Here is a 26,887-nt window from a genome sequence, read left to right as displayed (position 1 = left end):
AATGAAAAATAAAGGGGAAATAAGCAAAACAATGAACAGAAAAATAAAGACAACAAACCAAAAGTTGGTTCTTTGAAAAGATCAACGAAATTGACAAATCTTAGGCTAGGTTGCAAAGAAAAAGGAAGAGAAGACTCAAAGCACCAACACTGGAAATGACAGAGGCGACACTACTATCAACAGTATAGGAATTAAAAGGATTATAAAAGAATACTATAAAAACTATACCAACAGATCGGGTGTTAGAAATAAAGTAGAAAATATAAAATAGAAAAATTTCTGGAAAGACATTATCAAAAATGGCTAATGAAAAAAATGGCGGGACGCCTGGATGGCTCAGCGGTTGAGTGTCTGCCTTTGACTCAGGGCATGATCCCAGAGTCCCAGGATGGAGACCCACATCAAATTTCCTGCATGGAGCCTGCTTCTCCCTCTGCTTGTGTCTCTGCCTCTCTCTCCCTGTTTCTCATGAATAAATAAATAAAATCTTTTTTAAAAAATGGCTTATAAAGAAATAGAAAAACTGAATAAACCTATATAATTCAGTCAGTAATCAAAAAACTTCCTGACCAAAAAAAAAACAAAAAAACAAACAAAAACCAAACAAACAAACAAACAAAAAACTTCCTGACAAAGACAAGTCCAGGACCAGATGGCTTCAGTGGTAAATTATACCAAACACCTACAGAATAATTAATGCCAACCTTCTTGAAGTTGTCCCCCACCCCAATAGAAAGAATACTTCTAACTCATTCTATTAGGCCAGCCAACTCAAAACGTTAGAACAAAAAACTCTACATATGTCTGATAAGAGATTAAGATCCAGAATAAGTAAAGAACTCCTACAACTCAACAACAAAAAGACAACTCAATTTTTAAAAATGGGCAAAGGACTTGAACAGACATTTCTCCAAAGAAGATTTACAAATAGCCAAGTAAGTATATGAAAAAAATGATCAGGGATCCCTGGGTGGCGCAGCGGTTTAGCGCCTGCCTTTGGCCCAGGGCGCGATCCCGGAGACCCGGGATCGAATCCCACATCGGGTTCCCGGTGCATGGAGCCTGCTTCTCCCTCTGCCTGTGTCTCTGCCTCTCTCTCTCTCTGTGTGTGTGACTATCATAAATAAATAAAAATTAAAAAAAAATGATCAACATCATTAGTGCCTGGGGAAATACAAATCAAAACCATAATGAACACCATTTCATACCCACTAGGATAGCTATTATTTTTTAAAAAGAGAAAAAAGAAAGAAATTAAGAAACAGAAAAGAGAACGTACTGGTAAGGATGTGGAGAAATTAGAACCTGTGTACATTACCAGTGGAAATATGAAATGGCCCAGTGGAATCACCTGAGGAGTTTCAAAATATCATAACCTCAGAGATTATCATTTAATTAGTGTAAAGTATTACGTGGGCTTTGGAATTTTTAAAAAATCCACAGGTGATTCCTATAGGGGAATTCCAAGTTTGGGAACCACTACTGTAACAATACAAAAGAAAGTAGTAGAAGTAGTTATTTGTGCATGGTGGGAGGGAACAGAGTGGATGGGGACAGGAGTGGGAGCAGACCTTTCACTATCGACTTTTTTTTTTTTTTTAAGATTTTCTTTATTAATGAGAGAGAGAGAGAGCGTGGCAGAGAGAGAAGCAGGCTCCATGCAGTGAGCCTGACGTGGGACTCGATCCCGGGCCTCTGGGATCAGGCCCCAGGCTGAAGGCGGCGCTAAACCGCTGAGCCACCCGGGCTGCCCCACGATCAACTTTTTGATATGGTTTTGAATTTTGAACCATGTGAATGTGTTAACTATTCAGAAAGTTTAATTAAATAATAAATTTATTTTGAAAAACAAATAGTTGCTTCCACAATGTTTATTCTTATGACATGGCTCTTATCCAGGATGCAGAACTGCCATTACTGACAGAGTCAAAAGTTTGTAATTATACCTTGAAAAATCCAGACTTTCAAGTTTTCTCCATTTAGGCCACAAGCTATGACCCTTACTTAAGTGTAGTTAATGAGATGACTTTGATACATTACCTGTCTTTATATACCCAGCAAGAAAGTTTATCACGTGGTGTGGGCGGTTGTCCTTCAAAACTGGTGATTTTTTCCCAAACATAGGTTCCATCTCTTGTTCGCAAATTAACAAAATAAAGCTTTTAAAAGAGGAGAACACCATTAGCAGATAGGCCATTTAAAAATTAAGTCTGTGTCTGAGGGATATATGATCCAAGAACTAATAATACTACTTTTTTCTCTTTAAAAGGTAAAATTTTTCATTGTAAAGTTAATAAAAATGAGACTGTGTTTTAGAAGAAAAATGACATATAAGACATACTGAAATGGATCTTGTCCCATCATGCTCTGCCCTACAGACACCAACTAAGCATGGAGCTAATTCAGAAGCAGAAAGATGTGGAAGAAGAGAAGAACACAATGGCTGCATTGTCACTCTATTTTTAAAAACCTTGTAAGCTCAAGATTTTCTACTTATTTCTTCTTTTTTAAATATTTGTAAACTTGTGAGATGCACTAAATAATACATTTTTCTGCATTCCTGAATTGAAAGAAAGTATTACTCGATTGCTGTATCCTTTGTCATCATATCCTCCAAAAACGTACAGCTTTCCATTAATGCAAGCACCACAACTTCCTGACATGGAGGTAGGGAGTTCTCCTTCCATGAGGTGCATGGTCCTGCAGCAAGAATAACATGGAATTCTGTGACTTTTCAGAAAGGCAAATTAAAATTCCCTTTGAACTCCATGAGTGCTCTTTCAATGAAAATTGTCACTGATAATTACAATTGAAATGCAATGGTAGCCAACACTGTAAAAACTCTAAGATCCATGGTAAAGATTTTTAACCTATTGGGAAAAAAATTGCAGAATCTTCATGGATCACTAGAATTGAGAATTAATTGGTAGAACAAAGCAAAGTCTTCTGGGACAGCCTTAGCTCGAGAGGAATGCCAAATGACAAAGAACAGAGGAAGGAAGTAGGGGAAAGAAAGAGCCAGAGAGAATAAAGCATTCAAAGAAAAGGAAAGGAAGACAATAAATGTTGCAGTATGTTCTAAGTTTGGTCTTAAATTCCCTGTAGTCTACGAAAATATTTAAAACATATTAAGACTGGACATTCTGCAATTTAAAATTACTTACCACAACCCACTATCAATATCATAGGTCCAAATTTCATCATTAGGCAAATATACTTCATTGTCTTCAATAGACTAAAAACAGAATACATAAAGTTATGTTTATCAATTACGCAGTAACAATTAAATAGTTCCTCAGGATGGGAAAACTGTGATTAAGATGCTGCAAAATACAAAATCAGAAACAGGCTCCAAGATGGGTTTTTAAATTTAAATTAAGATAGATTTAAAAAGAAGGGAAAAAAGACATTTTCTAAGAGAAAGTGGGCAAATAAGAAAAGTTTAGAATACAAAATAGCAAATATATGAGTCTCAAGAAAAAGACTCGGGGCAATTGAACCTTAAAAAAGGGATCCTGAATAAGGTAAAATAGCAAAAATAATAACATTCAGAGTAGAATACTGAAGACTACAAAGTCAAGAGAAAATGAATACAAAAAAAGGGCAATATGTTTTGGGTGAAAGGAAGCAATTAAGGAAGAAATTTTTACAAGGTATATTAAGAGCACTGTATCGGATATCTTGATTTACTGAGCATATTTTTTGAGTGCCTACTATGTGCAAGGCATAGTGTTAGGTGTTCATTAAACATAGACTCTAAGGATCAAGATAAATTTAGTCAAAATGACAACTCAGAATCTGAATAATCTCTAAAGAAGCTGATAACATAAAAAGAATAGCACATTCTGACATTTTTGATGAAAAGAGAAATAAGAAAAAAGAATCATTTCTTTTAAGTCTAAAACTTTAGGTATTAAAACAAATCCTTACACAAATTCATCATAATTTATTAGAGTCTGTAAAATAATTCAAAAACAGTTTTAAAAGAAAGCAGTTTAAGAATTTCTAAGACTGTAGGATGCATACATTATTAACACGCTAGAGTTGGTTAATTTTTTCTTTGGTTTGTTAAATTTAAAAAAATAGTATCTTGACTACCAAGTATCTGACCCCTACCATCTGTCTCTCTTCCTCTCTCTCACACCCATACCCACACACCCAGAGCAAAAAATCATTCCATTAATTCCAAGGAAACTTTCATTCATGTCCGACTGTGGAAGTCATATTAGATGGATAAGTAACATATAATTGTAATGAGTGTGATAACTGTATGATTCTAAGGTTTAATGGCATCAGGCTCCAGCAGCCTCATGTACACACCTTTGTAACAGAAATATTATGAAAATAGATTGTCACTATTCTCCTTAAGTCCTTCAAATGCTTCCCCACTGCTCCCAGAATAGTCTCAAATTCTTATGATTCTGTACTACATGGCACCTGCTATCCTTCCAAAGCTCATCTTCCCTTTCATTCGCTATTCTCTAGTCTTCTTTCAGTTCCTAATTTTCTGCAAATTCCTTGTTCCAACAGGGACTTCATCTGCCTCTTCTCTCTTCTTGGCATGCTCTCCCAAAATTTGCCTAACTACTCATTCTTTGGAAAGCAGCTTAAATGTTGCTTCTCTAATCTCCCAGAATAAGGATAAAGGATTAAAGTCCCTATTAAATGTTTTCCCACAGTAATGTGCTTCCCCTTCCAAGTCCTTTGTCTGTATCACATCCACCCACTACCACTAACCCATTGGCTTCATGAGTGCATGGGTCATGTTTCTCTTGTTATAATTCTGTTCCCAGAACCCAGCACAGTGCCCCACACATAAAAGCCAAATGTAATGCTTGTTGATTGATTGAGTGAATGGATAAGTTGAATAATACTTGTTAAATTGACTGCAGGCTCACCTCAGCCTGATTTAAAAAAAATCCTTTTCACTAATCTTTAAATAGGGTGGTACAAAAACACAAACGAATCAAAGAATTGAAAAATTTGGACTTAGTTCCTACTTGTTTTCTGAGAGATTTCATTCCTAAATCATCCCCTCTTTCCTACAAGTTTTCCTTCTCTACTAGATCATTCCTATAGATATCCAAATGTGCCTTAATATCACTCACCTTTAAAACAAACAAACCCTCCCTTAATCCTTCTATATCTCAGTTCCCTTCACACAAAACTCCATACTAACTATAATGAATGTCCCCACTGGTTCCACTTCTCATTCTCTCATCAAGCCAGATTAATCTGGCTTTTGAGCCCATCATTCCACTAAAATTGCTCTGTTGAGATGACTCTTAAGGAGAGAATTAGTTAACTGATTTATCTGAAAATATGGCCCAGAAAAAAAAATGGCCCAGAAAGATGGAATATATAAACAAGAAGTTAGGATACATGGAGAAAGAGAAGAACTTAGTCTAATTACAGTTTCATGAGAATGTAATAGAATGAGGAAAAGGTAATATTTGAAGAGACAAAGGGTGGGAATTTTTTTTTTTAATTTTTATTTATTTATGATAGTCTCACAGAGAGAGAGAGAGAGAGGCAGAGACACAGGCAGAGGGAGAAGCAGGCTCCATGCACCGGGAGCCCGACGTGGGATTCGATCCCGGGTCTCCAGGATCGTGCCCTGGGCCAAAGGCAGGCGCCAAACCGCTGCGCCACCCAGGGATCCCAAAGGGTGGGAATTTTGCAAAATTGTTGAACATTATCAAACCTTGAGATCTAGGAAGTCCTAACAAGTTCCAAGCAGGATAAATTAATAGAAATCCATAGCAAGCCACATCAATAAAACAACAGACCATCAAAGAAAAATATGTACTCTTAAAAATTGCAAAATAAATAAACAAATCACCTTCAAACAAATGGCAACTAATGACTGAATTCCTATTAGCAACAATCAAGACTAAGTATTAGCCAACGTGTTTAATGAAAGTAACTGTCAGCCTATAATCCTATACTCAGTTAAAAAAAAAAAAAAGTATTTTAAGAACCAAAGTAAAATAAAGAATTTTCAGACAAACAAAAAGTTGCAACAGTTGGTAATCAACCTTCACTTATAGAAATCATAATAGCTGTGCCATTTCAGACAAAAGGAAAATGACCTGATTAAAGATCTGAAATGTGATAAGAAACAGCATGCAAAATATTAGTAAATGTGTGGGTAAATTTAAACACATAAAAAGGGCTAACCTTTTTCTTTGATGCCTAATTTAAAGGGAGAGAAACAGAATAGAATCACCTAGGGAAAGGGGTGATTGAATTTTAAACTTTCTGAAGTACTTGAACTCTCTGGGAAGAAGGAAAACTATTAAAACTCTGAACTTTGTGAAGTATTTGGGTTTCTTAAAAAAAATTTTAAGATTTTATTTATTTATTCATGAGAAACACAGAGGCAGGGACATAGGCAGAGGGAGGAGGGGGCTCCCGGGGGGAAGACTGATGCAGGACTCTATCCCAGGACCCCAGGATCACCACCTGAGCCAAAGGCAACGCTCAACCACTGAGCCACCCAGGCATCCCCAAAGTATTCATTCTAAAATAGAATAGCTACTACGTGGTTAGAAATAAATCGTATAATCAATAATTAAGAAATCTGTGAAATGAGAAAGTTAAGAAGGAAGAGGAAGAGAAACAGAGAGAGGCAAATATAAAACACAACCTGGGGTGCCTGGTGGCTCATTAAGCGACTGACTCTTGATTTTGGCTCAGGTCAGGATCTCAGGGTGATGAGATAGAGCCTTAAATCAGGCTCTGTACTGGGCATGGGGCCTGCTTAAGATGATCTCTCTATCTCTGCTCCACCCTCCAGCTCATGCTCTCCCTCTCTCTCTCTAAAAACTCCACATCTGATGAAAATAGTATATCAGAATCAAATTAAGTATAAATAGGCTAAACCCTTCAAATAAAATATACGGAGTATCAGACTAGATAGAAACAAGATCTAGGTATTTTCAGGTTATAATACATGCATCTAAAATATAAAGATATACAAAGTTTCCATCAGGAGATAGAAAAAGATACACCATGCAAATATCAACCAAAAGAACGCTGGTATAGAAATATTGAGAAAACAGATTTTAAGGCAAGTAATATACTATGGATTAAAAGGATCATTACAAAATAATAAAATATTCAATTACCCAGAAAGATATCATAATTCTAAATTCACATACACATAAAAAGGTAGCCTAAAATATATTAAAGTAAAAGCTGACAGGACCACAGGGAGAAACTAACAAATCTAAAGTCAGAGTAGTAGTAGTTTTTAATGCCTGTTACAGTAATTGATAGAACAGAAAATTAAAAAATAAAAAAGAATATAGGATAATTGAACAACACAATCAGCAAGATTGATTGATAAAATAGACATATATATTCACCTGATAATTTGTATATATACTCTCTATAAGAACTAAGGTACAGGGGCATCTGGGTGGCTCAGTCGCTTAAGCATCTGCCTTCTGCTCAGGTCATAATCCCAGGACCCTGGGGTAGAGCCCCATATGAGGCCTCCTGCTAAGCCTGCTTCCCCTTTTCCCTCTCCTTCTCCCTCTGCCCAGCCCTGCTTATGCTCGTGTGCTCTGTTTCGCTGTCAAATAAATTAATAAAATCTTTTTTAAAAAAGTACTAAGGTATATTTTATGAAAATGATCACATGCTAGTCCGAAAAGCAAACCTCAACATATTCCAAAGGACTGGCAACAGATAGACATAAGCCACATTCAGAATACCACACAATTAAGTTAGAAATTAGTAACAGTAACCTAACTATAAAAATAACATAGAAATTTAAAATATTTTCCCAAACAACATATGGGTCAAGTAAGAAGTAATCGTGGAAAGTATAAAATATTGGGACTGTAAAATAACAAAATACTGCTTATTAAAACAAAGAAGACAGCTAAAGAGGTATTTAGAAGAAAAAGTACAGCCTTACACACAAGTATTTAAAAGTCTCAAAAAGAAGGAGTTAAGCATCCAACTTCAGAAATTCAAGAACTAACAACATAATAAACCTAAAGAAAGTAGAAGAAAATAAAAAGCAGACATTAATGAAATTTTAAAAAGTCAACAGAGAGAATCAAGTAAACCAAAAGTTTGTGTTTCAGAAGGCTGATAAGCCTCTGGCAAAATTATTCAAAAAAGGAAAGAACGGAAGATACCATTAAATCATTTTAGGAATGGAAAAAGGGACATTCCTAAAGCTACTAGAGAGATTAAATAGAGTGTATTATGGACAACTTAGATTTATGCCAAGAAATTTTAAAACCTACACGAGGGGATCCCTGGGTGGCTCAGCGGTTTAGCTCCTGCCTTTGGCCAGGGCATGATTCTGGAGTCCCGGAATCGGATCCCAAGTCGGGCTCCCTGTGTAGAGACTACTTCTCCCTCTGCCTGTGTCTCTCTCTCCCTCTCTCTGTCTCTCATGAATAAATAAATAAAACCTAAAATAATAATAATAATAAAATAAAACCTACATGAAATGGATAGACTCCTGAGGTTGGTGGTGGGGGTGAGGGAATCTTACCAAACTTGACTCAAGAAAAAAAAAATGGGAAATCTCAACAATCTATGGCTTTAAATAGATTGAACCAGAAATTTTTTTTAAAGATTTTATCTATTTATTCATGAGAGACACGGGGAGAGAGAGAGGCAAAGACAGGCAGAGGGAGAAGCAGGCTCCATGCAGGGAGCCTGACGTAGGTGTGGGCTGGATCCCTAGTCTACCGGATCACCACCCGAGCTGAAGGGGCGCTAAACCACTGAGCCACCCACCCGGGCTGCCCTGAACCACTTATTACTTACTTATTTACAGATTTTATTTATTTATTCATGAGAGACACAGAAAGAGAGAGGCAGAGACATAGGCAGAGGGAGAAGCAGACTCCACGCAAAGAGCCTTATGTGGGACTCGATCCTGGGACACCAGGATCACGATCTGGGCCGAAGGCAGGTGCTAAACCGCTGAGCCACCCAGGGATCCCCTGAGCCACATATTTAAAACCTCCCCTACAAAGTAAGGACCAGATGGTTTTACAGATGAGATCTTCCAAACATTCTAAGAACAACTAATTCAATCTTACAAAAACCATCTCCGAAAATAAAAGAACAATACTCAGTCTACTTACAAACGCAGATATAAAAATTCTCCCTCCCAATAAATAATTAGTAAACAGGATCTAGTAATGTATAAGAAAAATAATATACTAACTTACATTGAATCCAGAAAATGAAATATCAATTTAGCATAATACTATCACTATAAATTATCCTTTTATGAGACTAAAGGAGAAAATATGATTATCTCAGTATAATGGAGAAAAATCACTCCCCAAAATTCCACACCCAATCATTGGAAATTAGATGGAAGAAAACTTCTTCAATTTTAAAAAGGTTATCTACAAATAAAACACAGACATCAAACTTAATGATTAATAGTTGAAAACTATCCTTTGAGATTAAGAACAAGAAAAAAACAGCTTCTATTTAACATTGTACTTCGGGTCCACCAGAGAAAAATAAAAGGAATAAGATTTGAATGGAAGAAACAAAACTGTTATCACTTGCAGATTATATGACTATCTACATAGAAAATAAAAAGAAAAGTAACAGATGAATTATGAGAATTAATGTAAATTAAGAAAGCTTGCCAGACTCAAAAGTATTCAAAGTCAATTATATTTCAAAACACCAGCAACAATCAGGAAATTTAGTTTTTAAAAACTTAACAATAGAAATAAAAAATACAAAGAAGCTAAGAAATACAAAAGATGTACAAGATCCCTATGAAAACACTGTAAAACTTTATCAAGACAAAAAATTCTGAATAGAGAGATATACTATATAATCGGAGAAGACTCAATTTTATAACATGTCTGTCACCCTCAAATGATCTAATGATTGAATACAGTAACATAAATTCCCAACAGAGTACTTTATTTGATAATCTCACTTTAAAGTTTATACAAATGAGGAAGCACTGTGGAAAACAATTACACAGTTCCTCTAAGAGTTAAATGTAGAATAACCATATGACCCAGCATTTCAAATCCTAGGTACTCAAAAGAATTGAAAATAGGGGCTCAAATATTTGTATGCCAATTTCATAGCAGCGTTATTCACAATACACAAAAGATGGCAACAACCCAAGTATTCTATCAACAGATGAATGGATAAGCAAAATGCAGTATATAATGCAATGTAATCTTATTCAGCCATAAAAAGGAATGAGGTTCTGATATACACTATAACACAGATGAATCTTGAAAACATTGTGGTAAGTAAAATAAACCAGACTCAAAAAGACAAACATTATATTATTCCAATTAATTGGAATATCTAGAAAAAAGCCAAATTCACAAAGATAGTAAGATTAGAATTTACCAGGGACTGAGGAAAGGAATATGAGATATTGCATAATGGGTATAGAGTTTCTGTCAGAGAAATGAACTAGATAGTGGTAATATTGTACAACACTGTGAATGTAATTAATGCCACTGAATTGTATGCTAAACTATAGTTAAAATGACAAATAATAAGTTTTACATATTTTACTACAAAATAAAAATAAAATTAGAAAACCCACAAAAGGCTCCAAAAAAAATCCCAAAATATTCCTGAAGAACCAGATAGAGTATTTAAACTTCTAATTTAACATTTAAACATTTAAACTTAAAATAAAGCTTTTGTAATTTACATACTGTGGTTTTGTCAAAAGAATAAACAGACCAGTTGGACATAATAAATGACCTAGAAACAGATCACACATAAATGAAAACTTGATGTGTGATGGACTGTTTGCAGGTTAGCAGGGAAAGGAGTATTTAATATATGACACAAGGACAACTGGTTATCCATATAGAGATATAATGAAACTAGATCCCTACCAATTAAACAAAAAAATTCAGATTAAAGACAGTTTTAAACATGAAAGGCAAAACTGAAAATTGTTTAGAATATAGAAAATTTTATGGTCTCCATATTGGGAAAGTTTAAAGATGCAGAAAGCACAAAGCATTAAGAAAAATATTGAAATTATATTAAAATGAAGAACTTGTATTGCACAAAAGACAATCATCAAGCAAGCACAAAGATAAGCTACAAACTGAGAAGACATATTCAACTCATACAAGTATATGCTTTAAAGAATTCCTATAAATCAGTTAGAAAAAAATCAATCCAATAGACAAATGAGCAAAAGACATGAACCAGCATTTTTACAGAAGAGGAAACACAAATAGTTCATAATAGTTCATATGAAAAGTCACTTAACTTTATTAATAACCACGGAAAAGCAAACAAAACCACAATGAAATATCATGTCACACTTACTATATTAGCGAAGTATTTAAGGCCAGATGGTACCAAATGTTGTCAAGGATGTAGAGCAAGGAGGAGGCTGATGGGAGTGTAGATTGATACATATATTTTGGTAACAGTGACATTTCCAAGTAAATTTGGAGATATGTATACCAAGTGACCCAGCAGTCCATTCCTTGGTATGTGCCCTAAGAGCGTGCAAGCCTTTGTGCTTGTTAGAAGGAGACATGTTATAAGAATGCTCAGTGTAGCATTGTTTAACAATACCAAAAACCCCCAGAAATATTCAAATATTCAACAATAGCAGAATTGATAAATTGCAGTAAATTCACACAACAGAATATTATACAGGACATACATCAAATGAATAAATCCAGGGATGATTTTCAAAATATTTAATAACCAGGCAGTACAGAAGCTGACTAATCAGAATGGACATCCAAGTAAAAACAGGTACGGCCATGCAAGGGCACACCAGCTGAAAACAAGCAATGTGTGAGTCTAAAATACATACTTTTACTTAAAAATTAAGTCACAAAAGAAAACGTATGCTATGATTCCAAAACCAAATAACACACTGTTTAGAAATAGATGTGTGCGTGGCAAAACTATAAAGAAAATATTTACTGGAAATCAAGATAGTGGTACCCAAGATAGTGGAAATCAAGTAGGGACGGGAGGTGCATTATAATCAGGGAAAGACAAATAGAAAGCTTCTAAGGTATGGTTCTAATCAATTCATTAATCTGGAAGTTAAACATGTTTACTTTTAAATGATAGTTTATAATATTCTTCTTGTACATACATTTTGAATTATAAAATTAAGAAAATAAAATTTACAGAAATGAGTATTAAGTCACAAAATCATCAAGGAACCTGGAGAACCAGCCTCTGATCTTCGTAAGGAAGAGCAAGTTCTGAAATCATGCCATAGAACAGGTCTGGTGAGCTAACTGCTGTCACTAGGGAGCCATACGCTGCAGCTTGTAGTACTGCCAGGGACCTTGATCTTCCTACAGATTCTATTGCTGGATAAGAATCCTCTTCAGATCCTCATTTTGACATCTTTGCTCTGAGTCCAAATCTAGCACAGATTCCTCTAAACAAATCAAAGCCACTTGCCCACAGCCTATAGCTGCAAGGGAAGCTGGAAAAATGAATATGCAGAACTTAGGTTCTTTTTATAGGTCACCTCCTATAAGCTATTCACAATTCTAGATACTAGGAATATGATAGGGGACAAATTCTTTATCTTCACAGAATTTGCATTCTTTGGAGGTAAGTAGAAGTTAGTCAACTACAATAAATACAAGACTTGTCTGGTGGGCCATACTACATTAGAGAAAGGAGGTTCAAATTTTGGGCATCTAAAAAGAATAAATGACTATAACATGAATGACCCATATGACCATCTAAAAATATGTACGGCAGAACTATTAGGTGAAAGAGAATACACATTTAAGGCTTCTGATACACATCACTAAACTTCTCCTTAAGAAGTACATAAGGGATGCCTGGGTGGCTCAGTGGTTGAGTGTCTGTCTTTGACTCAGGGCATGATCCCGCAGTCCCAGGATGGAGTCTCACATCAGGCTCCCTGTATGGAGTCTGCTTCTCCCTCTATGTCTCTGCCTCTCTCTCTTTGTGCCTCTAATGCATAAATAAATAAAATCTTTTTTAAAAAGTTACACAGATTTAAGTTCCATTACCGGACTAATTCATTTCTCCATGCTCTTCTCAAAGATTCTTTTTAATATTTGCAGATTGAAGAAGGAAAATTTGATTTTCAGTTGGGAGTTTCTGATTTATATTTCTTCTTTTGTAAGTTGCTTGTACATATCCATTGCTCAGTTTTCAATGTAGATATTAACTTTTATTTATATAGATATTAATCTTTATTTTTGCCATATATAGTAAATATTTTCCCCAGTTTGTCATTTGCCTTCTCACTTTATGGTGTCTAAAAGCATTTTTTAGAAGTTTTATCTACTAATCTTTTCTTTCATAGTTTTACCCAATTCATTTTTTTTCTCAACTTAAGATTTTATTTATTTTTATTTTTTTTTTCAACTTAAGATTTTAAAGTCACATATTTTCTTCTGTTATGATATAGCTTAATTTTCCTACATTTAACTCTTCAATCCTAAGGCTCCACTATCATTTTCCTCTAGTTATCTCCAGGCCATTTATTGGATAATTGTTTTTCCAGAATTAAAATGCTACATTTTAAATATAAAATAGTCTGGTACACTTAGCTGTTTGAAATTTCTTTTCCATTCCAATACGTTATCTTATCTCATCTTGCATCAGGAACACCAATTTAACTATTACAGTATTGTGATATGTTTTAATACCTGGCACTGTAAGCCTCTCATTTTGATTCTTTTCAAACACATTCTAAATTGATCCTTCTTCCCTTTAAGTCCATATCCAAAACAGAAATATGTAAGTAAACACATTTATGCAGATATTTTCTATAAGGAAAAGCTCAGGGCAATAAAGCGGTTCAAATTATTAAGCACTATGAGGAAGGCATTCCACCTACAAACATGTTAACCCCCTGTGCTTTTCCTTCAAAATTTGGGAAAACTACTCTGAACCCTTCAACGTTCCTAGTAGCAGTGCTAAAGTTTTCATGAAGTTCCGAAATACTGAAAGGATATGGAAGAACCATAAGTAAAAGAATATTCTTACTTTTTCCAGCACTTCCACTTTTACCTCGAGACAGGTAGATTTGTTTTAAGAGCAACATCCTACAGAGTATGTCTGACAATAGAGTAATGAGTAATTTAGAGAGTTATCTGTGGGCCATTCAAGCTCTAGAATGGATGGATGGTTGTGAATTTTAATACACATTGGTTTTTGTTAATAAGGAAGGAAACTGTGATTAGAACATACAATCTGGAATTATTTGATCATTATTCTTAACTACAGACTACTGGATTACCTCCAGATTCCAAAGCCTTTTAGCTATCTTCTGTTCAGAAGGATCTGAATAAAACAATTGTCGAAAGGATTCTTTTTCTCATATGCTGTGTCTTCTTTTTTTGCCTCCCACTCTCTTTCCTTCCACTCATGCCTTAGACATATTTTAGCTGCTGATAATCCCTGGAGTTTAAAAAGTACAGGCATACCTTGTTTTATTGCACTTCACTTTACTGTGCTTCACAGATACTGCGATTTTACAAATGGATGATTCAAGACTTCAGTGGAGGAAGGAACTGCAGATGTGGTAGAAATAGCAAGAGAACTAGAAGTAGAGCCTAAAGAGGAGACTGAATTGTTGCAATCTCAGGAAAAAAACTTCAGTGGATAAATTGATTCTTACACATGAACAAAGTGGTTTCTTGAGATGGACTCTATTCCTATGGAAGAGACTGTGAAGATGGTGGAAATGATAACAAATGATTTACAATATGACATTTTCTATTCTTAATAAGGCAGCAGGAGGGTTTGAGTATTGACTCCAGTTTTGAAAGAAGTTCTATTGTGGGTAAAATGCTATCAAACAGCATCACACGCTACAGAAAAATCATTAATGAAAGCAAGAGTCAATCGATGACACAAACTTCAACACTGTCTTACTTTAAGAAATTGCCACAGCCATTTAGCCTTCAGCAACCACCATCCTGATGAGTCAGCAGCCATTAACATCAAAGCAAGACCCTCCACCAGCAAAAAGATTATGACCTGCTGAAAGCTCAAATGATGGTTAGCATTTTTTAGCAATAAAGTATTTTTAATTTAGGGTTTGTACATTTTTAAAACATAATGACATTGCACACTTAATAGACTACACTATAGTGTAAACATAATTTTTACATGCCCTGGGAAAACAAAAAATCATTTGACCAGTTTTATCCTGGTGGTCTAGAGCCAAACCTGCAACACCCAAGGTATGCCTACTAACCAACTATATCCAAAGCTGTGTGGCACTTTTAAGAGTGGTTCTTGTAACAGTCTACTCTCTGGATCAATGAACAGTAGAAAATTAAGTAATTCTATTCACTGACTGCCACCTGAACACCTGGAATCTTATCACTTACATGATTTTCAAGATTACAATGAGATAAAATATTCAGACATTTCATTTGTAGGCCCAAAATAAATGTACACTGTCATCAGATCCGAGATATTGCAGATTACTATTTTAAATGAGATTTTTTTCACTTAACTTTTACAGTATTAAGAATCAGTATAGCAAAGGGAGTTTGACACTTCTACATCTTCAAGTGGCAGAGCTCAAAAACAATCAAAATGTTTCTTCTGCATAAAACCATCATTATATCTAGTCTCCTTTTCCATAAAGAACAAACGGTGGAAATATTACACATTAAGAAAGCACAGTCGTCTACTTTTTGTTAGTCATAGAAAAAAGCCTTTGGAAATCCAATACTCGGGTTGGAATCTCCTGCCCTTTAGGTCAAAAGGCCATTATTCATTCTCATTGACTCATCATCCTTATTTTTAATGAGATATTACTTACCTTACCAGGTATGGTAAAGATTACGTAAGGTTAGGGATATGAAAGTTCCTAGCACATGCCAGGTATAGTAGGCACTCAAAGGTTAGTTCTAATTTTCCCGTCCTGATACTGCACCAAATTAAAAATAAACACACAAAACAACAACAAAAACCGACTTGGATCTGAGAATCATTTAACATAGATTGTATGTACTTTATTTCAGTGAGTGATTCAGTCATGTTACATCTGTCACATAATAGTATCGAGACAGTAAAAACAAAACAAAAAAAAAAAAAAAAAAGAAGGAAATGTAGGTTCTATTTCCAATAGAACTTCCAGATGGCTTGCTTTTTAAAACAAAAACAAAAAACCCCTGTAAACTGGAGTTGGTGGGCATATATTCCTGAACTGTTTCCCGGCTTTAGAATCCTTGGTTCTATAATCCCAGGATTATGGAAACAAAAATACACACATTCAAACCTCCGCTGTAATAAGCATTTAAGCAATTTTTAGTGTACCGCTAATAGGAGTCTACTTTGAGACTCGAAAAAACTTCGAGGTCACCCACTGATAAAGGAATGCCACTAAACATCTCTTAGAAATTCGAATTCTTCCGTGATCTCAATACTCCGAATCGCGCTGTGGCAATAAACAACTATTTACGAACTACAGCGCGGCGTCCTCGTTGCGCCTTTAAGTTGTGCGCAAGCATTTAGAGATCATTAACCGCGCAGAGACGGACTTAGTGTCGGTCAGACCGGGGGTTACTGGACAGCGGCGGGGGTCGGGGGAGCCGGGGAGTGGCCAGAGCCCCGAAGGCGGGTCTGAAGGCTTTCAGAGTGGAAGCAACGGCGGGGCGGCGTCAAGCCCGGGCGCGGCTGGGACAGCGGCCGACGGCGGAGGGGCGGGGGGCGCCGGGCGCGCCTCGCCCGGGCCGCGGACCGGCCCCCGCCTCGGGCCGGGTGTGGGCGGGCGCTCGGCGTCCGCTCGGGCCGAGAGGCCGGGCGGGCTCCCGGCGCGAGCGCGCCCCGTCCCGCCTCTTCCCCTTACCACGTAGCCCCCCCACACGTAGAGGAAGTTTCCGTCCACCACGGCGCAGTGGCCGCTGCGCTCCTCCGCCACGCAGAACGGCTGCGAGTCCGCCATCCGCGCCGTCGCCGGGTCCAGCCGCTGGGCGCGCCGCAGCCCCTGCCCACGGAGCGGCCTCTCCTCCCGCCGGGCTCCTCCACGCACGAACGGAACGCGTCGAGGGTCGAGATTGGTGGGAAGGCGGAACGAGTGCGTCTGCGCCGTCCTGCAGCCCGCCCGGGAAGCCCGGCCCAGGCTGGCGTTGCCGGTGAGGGATGCTCGGGCCGGGCCGGAGCCGGGAGGCAGCCGGGAGGGAGGAGGTGCCTCGGCGTGCGAACCCTGCCACCTGCTGATTTCTTTCCACGGGATCGCGTGGTTTGAGCAATAGTACAACCCACCTCTTTATCCGCTTTGTCTTACTTCGCTGGACAAATAGACTTGTGGTCCACAGTGTTGATGCTGCTGTGACGTAATCAACCTATTAATTCATGCTTTGTGTGGGTTTCCTTTTCCATTCAACCTCCAGCAAAGATGGTTATCCACAAGAATGTTGGTGTGTATTTAATAGAAACTATATGTTATATATGAATAGGAATTTTCAAAGACGTCTTCCAACAAATGGCCAGGAGGCCAAAGTCAGTCGGCCGCCTGTTTTTGCACGGCCCGCAAGCTAAGAACGGTGTTAACATTTTTATTTTTATTTTTTTTAGAGAGGCAGGTATCCCAGAGCCTCGCACCCTGGTGATTCTTGTTTGCCTCTTTGTTTTATTTTTTATTTATTTATTTATTTATTTATTTATTTATTTATTTATTTATTTATTTAAAAGATTTTATATACTTATTCACCAGAGACACAGAGATAGAGGCAGAGACGCAGGCAGAGGGAGAAGCAGGCCTCATGCAGGGAGCCTGACGTGAGCCTGGATCCCCGGGTCTCCAGGATCACACCCCGGGGCTGAAGGCGGCGCAGTTAAAACTGCTGAGCCACCAGGGCTGCCCGGTGTTACATTTTTAAATGGTTGAAAAAAATCAAGAGAAGAATGCTGTTTTGTGACTCATGAAAATGAAAAGAATCCAAAGTTCATCGTAACATGAAGTTTTATTGGCACACAGCCACCCTAATTCGTTTAAGTGTTGACTAAGGCTGCTTATACACAACCATCGGGTTGAGTAATCCGACTTGAGCAGTTGCAACAAAGACCAGATAGCCCACACTGCTAGAAATATTTACCATCTGGCCCCTCTACAGACAAAGCTGGCGAACTCTTGTCATTATACGATGCTATGAAGTCAAACTATGATCAGGAAGGAAAATAATAATTCTACCAGTGTCTGTAAATGTGCTTGTCCGGAGTCATTCTTTGAAGATTGTGGCTGCCCATTACTCAGAATAAGTTCACTCATTCATGTACTCAGTACACATTAAGTACCTGGTTAATGCAGACAGTCTGTTCTCAGGTTCTGTTAGACTGGAAATTCTGAAGGAATCAGGTAGTATTGACTTCCCAGAACCTAGTACCAAATAGATGGCAAATAAATATTTGTTGACTAAATAACAAAGTGAATTTTAAGACAAATAAGACAGTTCTACCACAGAAGCTTCAAAATCCAGTTAGAGGGGAAGATATATATAAATACATGCAGTGTGGGATAAGAAGTGATATAGTAGAAATGTGGACAAAATACAGCAGAAAAATCGGAAGGAAAGATGTGCTCTATTGAGGAAGGGGATGCACAAAGAGAGACACCTGAGTCTACTTATAAGTCATATAGATAGTTCAGTATGACTAGAATGCTTATAGAGAACAACCAGGATAAACTTGGGACAGCAATCACACAGCCTTGTTCATTATGCCAGGGAGTCTACACTTTAAGGCCAAATGGTCTTAACTGGGGGGGAAATAATGTAACTTAATTATTAAAACATTTACTTTGGATTGTGGGGCTTAAGACAGAAAGATGGATAGCACCCAGCATAGGTTTGGTGTAAAGTAGGTGCTCAGTAAATGGTGGTAGCACTAGTAGTAGTTATTAATATATGTAACCTACATGTGCACTCTGGGTCTTTGACTCAGGAACCCCCTTTCCACCTGCAGTAGAATTCCAAAGCCCTCTCCAAGATTTCTGTGAGTTTTTAGGATTATAATCTCATAGTCACCCTGGCTTTAAAACTCCTACTGCTACTGGCAAAATTCCACTCACAGATTTATGGATCTTCTACCTATGGAGCATGCTAGATCCCTTCTCTGATGCATCACTCCAGGCATGAAACTCAGAGGCGTACCATATTTTCTTTTAAAACCCACTCTTAAAAGTAATTTGCATATCTACTAAGTTTTACTGCAATAAAAGATAAAAGTAAAAAGATGACAGAGAAAGGGTTTATATCATAGAAAATAATTTCAAATAGAACATTGTATACCCTTGTTCCTGAGACTCCATTAGCCACCCCATTGTTGCAGCTTTTGTCAAAAATATAAAGTCAGACACAAGTTGAAGAGGTGAGGGCAGTTTGTTTGTTTGTTTCTTTTTTTAGTAGTGAACTACTGCAATAAGGAAGAGGGTCCAGTATGACCTGAAATCAACTTCATGGAAACAGAAAGCTGGAGACTTTTGAAAGGCAGGGATGTGCTAAGAGAAGGCACCGAGGAGTGCTAAGGGCGGGGGTGATCCTTGTGACTAAGCCATCTGGGCTTGTTAATTGGAGCCTAACCAGAGAAGAAGCAAACTTCTATCTTTATGACCAGAGCTGGTGGTGCAATTAAAGCAAGGCATCTACCAAAGTTGAGCCTTTATCTTCCCACTCAGGAACGGGGATTGAGAGCATATCTCCCTGAATAAACATTCAAAAGACAGCTCTCCCATCTTCAGAGAAACGGCTTGGAGTGGTAGATTTACATCTCAAAGGCAGGGAAAGTATTTATAATTGCAAACTTTCTGAAGTAACTGCTGTAAGAGGGGGCTCGGGATCTATCTCCCTACCAGAGCTGGGACTGGAACAAACCAAATTCTCCTGGCAGCATTAAGCTTTCTCAGGAAGGCAACTCTAAGGGGTCCTGGGGTTGTTCTAGAGGTTGGGCCTTGAGCTGTTAGAAACTGTGCTAATGTTCATGTCTCTAAGTGTGTGTACATGGAAGGCATGGGGGATAAAATCATTTGTGATTGCGGCCCAGCTGAGAGGAGTGCTCAGGAGAGCATGACTTGAGTTTGGTCAAGAAGAGAGTCTTGGTCACCTTTGCATTGGTCTTCTCTCCTTAGTCCCCAGTCTCAGAACCTTTTGCTGACTCTTCTCTACTATTCTATCCCTCCAAGACTGTCCCCAAGGAATGCTAAATTCTTCTCTATCATTCAGAGGAACTCAGGCTACCCAACTTCTATCCCAAACTCCCCAACTCAGATCTAAGAGCATTTCTTCTTGTCTTAACGCCATCAATATTAGACAACAGAAAGGCATGAGCAAGCCTCAACTTTCCCTTCAGAGCTGTTGCAGTTTTTTTTTATTGATTTGTATTTCATAATAAGGAAGGACAAACAATATTTTAAAGCAAAAAGAATAAGGACAAAACAAGCACCTCTGTACTCACCACACTCCTTCAAAAAAAGAGGATAACCCCTTTGCCATTGCTTCTTCTCAGCCTTTTGCCCTCATCCCCCTCGCCCCCCAGCAGTAATCACTAGGCTCTTATTCCCCAGCTCTTCTCCATAGTTTTACCACATAGATCGTTTTTGAACTTTTTAAGATGGAATCATGTTGTAGATATTCTTCTAAGATTTGCTTTTGTTCACTCAACATATGCCTGAAATTAACTTGCTTGCGAAGGGGTGTAAATCTGTTTTTTCAATTGCTGTCACATTTTATTGTATGAACATTTCAGAATATATTTATCCTTTGTACTGTTGAAGGTCACCTAGGTTCTTCCTAGTTGTTACTATAACAGCAAGGTTATTAGTAAATATTTTAGGGTTTGCGGACAACAAAGTATCTGTTAGAACTATTCAGTGCTGCCTTTGTCACATGAAAATAGCTAAAGACAATGCACAAACTTGGCAATGTTCCAATAAAACTTTATTTATGGACACTGAAATTTGAACTTCATATAATTTATATGTGCCACAAAACATTCTTCTGATTTTTTTTAACTGCTTAAAAAAAAAAAAAAACAACAACCATAATTCTTAGCTTTTGAGGGGTACAAAAACAGGTGGTGGGCCACATTTGGCTCAAAACTGTAATTAACTAGTCCTCAATCTACAAAATATTCCTAGAATTGAACTTGTCGGGTTATAAGGTATGAACATCTTCAACTTTACTGGATAATACCAAGTTGCTTTCCAAAGCAATTGTAACAATCTATATGCCCATCACCAATGGATAACAAGTTCAATTGCTTTTAATCCTTTTTTTTTTTTTTTTTGCTTTTAATCCTTGATATTATCTTTTTAATTTTGCCAATCTGATGACTATAAAAAAGTATATCTTCCTGATTTTGAATTATATTATAAAGCTATAATAATCAAAACAATATAGTATTAGCATAAAAATGGTTATATAGATCAGTGGAACAGAATAGAGTTTAGAAATAAGCCCATGCATACATATATGGTTAATTAATTTATGACAGAGGAGCCAAGAATATACAATGGGAAAAGTGTCTCTCTTCAATAAACAGTATTGGGAAGACTGAACAGCACATGAAAAAGAGTGAAACTGGACCCTTACCTTACACCATGCACAAAAATCAACTCAGAATGGATTAAACTTAAACACAAAACCCCAAACTGTATAACTTAGGAAAAAAAGGTGTGGGAGGGCTCTTTGATGTTGGTCTTGGCAGTGATATTTTTTGGAGATGACACCAAAACACAGGCAACAAAGGCAAATATAAACAACTAAGACTACATCAAACAAAAAGGCTTTTGCCCAGTAAAGGAAACAATCAATAAAATGTAAAGGCAACCTACAGAATGGGAGAAAATATTTGCAAAATATATAACCTTTATGGTTAATGTGTGAAATATCTAAGGAGTTCATACAAGTTAATTACAAAAACAAACAAAAAACAAATAACTTGATTATAAAATGTGCAGACAACCTGAATAGATATTTTTCCAAAGAAAACACACAAATGGAGAACAGGTATATGAAAGGTGCTCACCATCACTAATCATCAGGGAAATGCAGATCAAAACTGCAATGAGACATCACCTCATACCTAGTAGGGTGGCTGTTATCAAAACATCAGAAGATAAGTACTGGTGAGAGTGTGGAGAAAAGGGAACCTTTCTGCATGGTTGTTAGGAATGAACATTGGTATAGCCATTATGGAAAACAGTATGGAGGTGCTTCAGAAAATTAAAAATAGAACTATCTTACGATCCAACAATATCACTTCTAGGTATATATCAAGAGGAAATGAAATCACTATCTCAAAGAGCTATCTCTGCACTCCCATGCTCATTACAGCATTATTAGACAATAGCTGAGATATGTAAACAATGTAAGTGTCCATTGATGGAAGAATAGAGGGGCACCTGAGTGGATCACTCGTTTGAGTGTCCACCTTCAGCTTAGGTAATGATTGGGTCCTAGGATCGAGCCCCTCATCAGGCTCTCTGCTCAACAGGGGGACTGCTTCTCCCTCTCCCTCTTATACTCTCTCTTGCTCTTTCTCAAATAAATAAATAATTTTTAAAGGATGAATGGATAAAGAAAATGTGATATATAAATATATATACAATGGAATATTATTCAGTCTTAAGAAAAGAAGGGATTTACCTACTCGACACCTGAGTGGCTCAGTCAGTTAAGCATCCAACTTTTAATTTTGGTTAAGGGCCATGAGATCGAGCCCAGCATTGGGGTTCTGTGCTGGGTGTGGAGCCTGCTTAAGATTCTCTCTCCCTCTCCCTCTGCTTCTCCCCCTGCTTGTGCATGCACAGGCAGGCTCTCTCAAATAATGAATCTTAAAAAAAATCTCATTGAACTGCATTCTTCCAATATGTGCAAAGTAAATTATACCTCAATAAAAATATTTTTAAAACACCCTTACTGTATCATTTTCTTGTTGGTAGTAATATTGATATTATATTTTTGACATGGTCCACTTGTCCTCCTGGGCCTGAAAGTCTAGTGGTCACTATAGAGCACCAAATAGACAACTATCCTATTATGTAGAAAGTGTGATGACAGCAAAAGTCCAGGGCACCTTACTGCTGCACAGGAAAGCCCCTAACTCAGATTTGGGAGAGTCAGAGGGAAGGTTCCTGAGAGAATGTAATATTTGAGCTGGGAACTGAAGAATAAGTGGAAGTTGTTCAGGCAAATGGAGGGGGAAAGAGAGGGAAGTGTTCCTGGCAAACGGAACAAGAGGAGGAAAGAGACAACCTGCTCACTTTATCCTAACGTTAGGGAGCTTTTGAAGTGTTTCAAGTTGGAAAGTGACATAAGAATTATGTTTTAGAAAGTTTATTCTGAGAGAAGACTAGAGATAAAGAGACCAGTTGGCAGGTCAGGCACTGCTGGTTAGAGAGGCTGGTGTCCTGAGTGATGCCTCTAGTCATGAAGACAGAGAGAAGTGGACAGGTTTGAGAAACAGTTAAAAAGTAGAATCCAGAGCACCCGACTGACTCCGTCAGTGGAGTATGCAACTCTTGATCTCAGGGTTGTGAGTTCGAGCCCCATGTTACGTATAGAGATTACTTTAAAAAAAAAAAAAAAGAGTAGAACCTAAGGAAGGAGAGAGAGGAGTCAAGGATGCTGCCTAGCCTACTGGCCTGGTCAATGGGTAAAGAGGTGAGGAATTAGGGTAGTGAACATGAGAGAAGGAACAGATTTGGGAGGGATTATGGTGAGTTCATTTGGGGGCGTATTGACTTGGATTTGAAGCAGAGAGAAATAGGAGCTAGAAATACAGATGTTGGAGTCATCAGCACAGAGTTATACTAGGACTCAATGAGCTAGCCAGGTGAAGGAGATTTGGATGGCAAGTTGGTGCTGGCTGTTGCCAGGAACCTTGATATCATAACACCTAGACCTTTCCATAAAGCTACTTGAGGGCAGCTGGCTTCGCCAAGAGCTGGTGACCCAGGAGAGAGCAAGACAGAAATAGCAATGTCTTTTATGACCAGTTCTTTCTACAATATCCTATTGGTTATACAGGTCAGTAATATTCAAAGTAGGAGGGGAGTACACAAGTTATGAACACCAGGAATAAAAAATCATTGGTGGCTATTTCTCTTAGAGGCTGGCTACCACAATCGGGATGGTTGCTTCCATCTGTTGTCCTCCCATGCAACTAACTTTTTGAAGAGAACAGGCCAGTTTTTTTTTAAAGAATATATTTATTTAATTGACAGAGAGAGAGAGAGAGAGAGAGAGAGAACAGCAGAGAGAGGGAGAAGCAGGCTATCCACTGAGCAAGGACCCTGATGTGGGGCTCAATCCCAGAACCCTAAGATCATGACCTGAGCTGAAGGCAGACACTTAACCGATTAAGTCATCCAGGCGCATTGACACTGGGCTTTTAGATTGTCCCACATTCTGGATTTGTCTGATTTTTTCCTCATGTTGTAATTTAAGTTAGTTTTCTCTCCTCCATGTTCCCTTAAGCCAGAAGTTAGATCTAGGTTTTTTTTTTTTTTTTTTTAAATTTTTTTATTTATTTATGATAGTCACAGAGAGAGAGAGAGAGACAGAGACACAGGCAGAGGGAGAAGCAGGCTCCATGCACCGGGAGCCTGATGTGGGATTCGATCCCGGGTCTCCAGGATCGCGCCCTGGGCCAAAGGCAGGCGCCAAACCGCTGCGCCACCCAGGGATCCCTAGATCTAGGTTTGATTAAATTGAGCTTAACATTTTTGGCAAGCATAATTCCTAGGTGACACTGTATATGTCATATTGCATTACAACAGTAACAAAACTTCAAATTAGCCTGCTTTAGTGATGCTAAATCTCATTTTTGGTTACCTCTGAATGACTCATTGTAAAAGTAAGTTCTCTCCTTTGTATTATCAGCTAGTAACCTGGAGGGTAATACTTTGGGACTGCACAAATATCTGTTTCCTAAAACTCTTACCTGATGGTTTTAACATTTTATAACCCTATTCCCTTCACTTAACTCCATACAGATTACCATTTGTTTCCTGTTTCTTCTAGTGGTTAAGTAGATACAGTCAATGATCATTATCTGTGCATTCCATGTTTGTAATTTTACCTACTTGATAAAAATTATCTGTAACTCTCAAATCATATTGGGGGCTGTCACAATTATTTGAAGACAGGCACAAAACAGTGAAACATCTTAGTTGCCCATCATACGTTTGTGGCTGAGGTTGAGCAAGGTGACACTGATTTCTTTCTTCATCTCTCTTACTATACATAAGTGTCTTCTTTAAGGTACATTTAATACCACATTTTCTGAATTTTTATGATTTTTGATAGTGATTTTGTTGTTTAAAACATAGAACTAAAGTTCTTTCTAGTGTTCCAAGGCATGAGAGGACTGATGTGCCTTAAGAAGAAAATACATGTGTAAGCTTCCTTCAGGCATAAATAATAGTGCTGTTGGTCTTGAGTTCAATGTTAATAAATCAATGACATATAGTAAGGGTGTCTTGGAATAGAAACTCCATAAAACAAAGGTATGTATTGGTTAGTTGATGAAAATGTTATGATCAGAGGCTCACAAGAACCTAACCCTACATTTCCTCTAGTAGCAATGACTAAGTAATTACTAATGCAGCGTTGGTGGTGACTTTATAGAACATAACTATTTCAAATAGTGAGAATCAGACTGTATGTCTATTTTTATTTACTCAGCTTTTTTTTGTGTGTGTTAAAGATTACATTTATTTATTCATGAGAGACACAGACTGAGAGACAGGCAGAGACACAGGCAGAGGGAGAACCAGGCTCCATGCAGGGAGCCCAATGTGGGACTCAATCTCAGGGCTCCAGGATCACGCTCCAGGCCGAAGGCAGGCGCTAAACCGCTGAGACACTCAGGGATCCATATTTCCTCACCTTTCTGACATATAAGTTCAAATTTTCCTTTCAAATTTTTTTTTCCTTTCAAAATTTTTGTCTTCATATTATATTTCACTAGTAAGTCAATTGGAGAAAGACAATCATTATATAGTTTCACTCATACGGGGAATATAAAAAATAGTGAAAGAGATTATAGGGGAAAGAAGACAAAATGAGTGGGAAAAATCAGAGAGGGTGACAGAACATGAGAGACTGCTAACTCTGGGAAAGGAACAAAGGGTAGTGGAAGGGGAGGTGGGTGGGGGATGGGGTGACTGGGTAATGGGCACTGAGGGGGGCACTTGAGGGGATGAGCACTGGGTGTTATACTATATACTGGCAAATAGAATTCCAATAAAAAATATACCAAAAAAAAAAAAAAAGAATATAGTTCACTGGAAATATATAGAGAACCGTGTTCAATAATCAGTTTTCTCTATGATGTTATATTTCCAATTTAATGCACAGGTAGGTGTGTTGATTTGAGAGTGCTTTCAATTTTACATTTGTGTTTTTCTTTTCTATTTGCTTGAGTATGTAAAACATATAAATAGGCCTACAGTTGAAAGTCTTACTACAGGGCAGCCCGGGTGGCTCAGTGGTTTAGCGCTGCCTTTGGCCCAGGGCTGATCCTGGAGACCTGGGGTCGAGTCCCGCATCGGGCTCCCTGCATGGACCCTGTGTCTCTGCCTCTCTCTCTCTCTCTCTCTGTGTCTCTCATGAATAAATAAATAAAATGTTAAAGAAAAGAAAGTTTTACTACAAAGAAAGCCTCAGTTTCATCCTTATCCTCTCCAGTCCTTTACAGTTAGCCATTTTTTGGGGCACCTGGTGGCTCTGCTGGTTAAACCTTTGACTCTTGATCTCAGGGTCCTGAGTACCTTCTGCAAGCCCTGCATTGGGCTCTATGCTGGGCATGGAGCCTACTTTAAAAAAAAAAAAAATGGATACAGTTAGCGGTTTTTTCAGTGTCTAGTATCACACTCAGGTTTTTAAAAATACAAACCCAAGTAAATACA

The 26,887-nt window shown here is 37.7% G+C and overlaps 2 protein-coding genes across 7 annotated transcripts in view; one reads left to right on the top strand and one right to left on the bottom strand.

Annotated features, from left to right (window-relative positions):
- The window catches only part of KLHDC1 (kelch domain containing 1), a 42,454-nt gene extending 25,285 nt beyond the window's left edge, over positions 1–17,169 (bottom strand). Inside the window, exons 1-5 of one of the 6 annotated variants that reach the window (XR_005363224.1) lie at positions 16,826–17,169; positions 14,896–15,003; positions 3,165–3,235; positions 2,583–2,700; positions 2,041–2,159 (exon numbers count right to left, since the gene is read on the bottom strand). Coding sequence is in view for 5 of the 6 variants with exons in the window: in XM_038544643.1 (XP_038400571.1) it covers positions 2,041–2,159; positions 2,583–2,700; positions 3,165–3,235; positions 14,896–15,003; positions 16,826–16,921 (512 nt within the window). In the remaining variant the exon portion in view is untranslated. The remainder of the gene's footprint in view (positions 1–2,040; positions 2,160–2,582; positions 2,701–3,164; positions 3,236–14,895; positions 15,004–16,825) is intronic. The other 5 variants (XM_038544643.1, XM_038544645.1, XM_038544642.1 and 2 more) reach the window with 5 other exon arrangements.
- POLE2 (DNA polymerase epsilon 2, accessory subunit) overlaps positions 16,853–26,887 on the top strand; it is a 41,708-nt gene continuing 31,673 nt past the window's right edge. Inside the window, exon 1 of the mRNA XM_038544639.1 lies at positions 16,853–17,111. The gene's annotated coding sequence lies outside the window, so the exon portion shown is untranslated. The remainder of the gene's footprint in view (positions 17,112–26,887) is intronic.

The sequence above is a fragment of the Canis lupus genome, chromosome 8 (genome assembly GCF_011100685.1).
Source record: "Canis lupus familiaris isolate Mischka breed German Shepherd chromosome 8, alternate assembly UU_Cfam_GSD_1.0, whole genome shotgun sequence".
Taxonomy (NCBI): Eukaryota; Metazoa; Chordata; class Mammalia; order Carnivora; family Canidae; genus Canis; species Canis lupus.
Note: the sequence above shows the minus strand (reverse complement) of the source record. Positions and strands in the feature narration are given on the sequence as shown.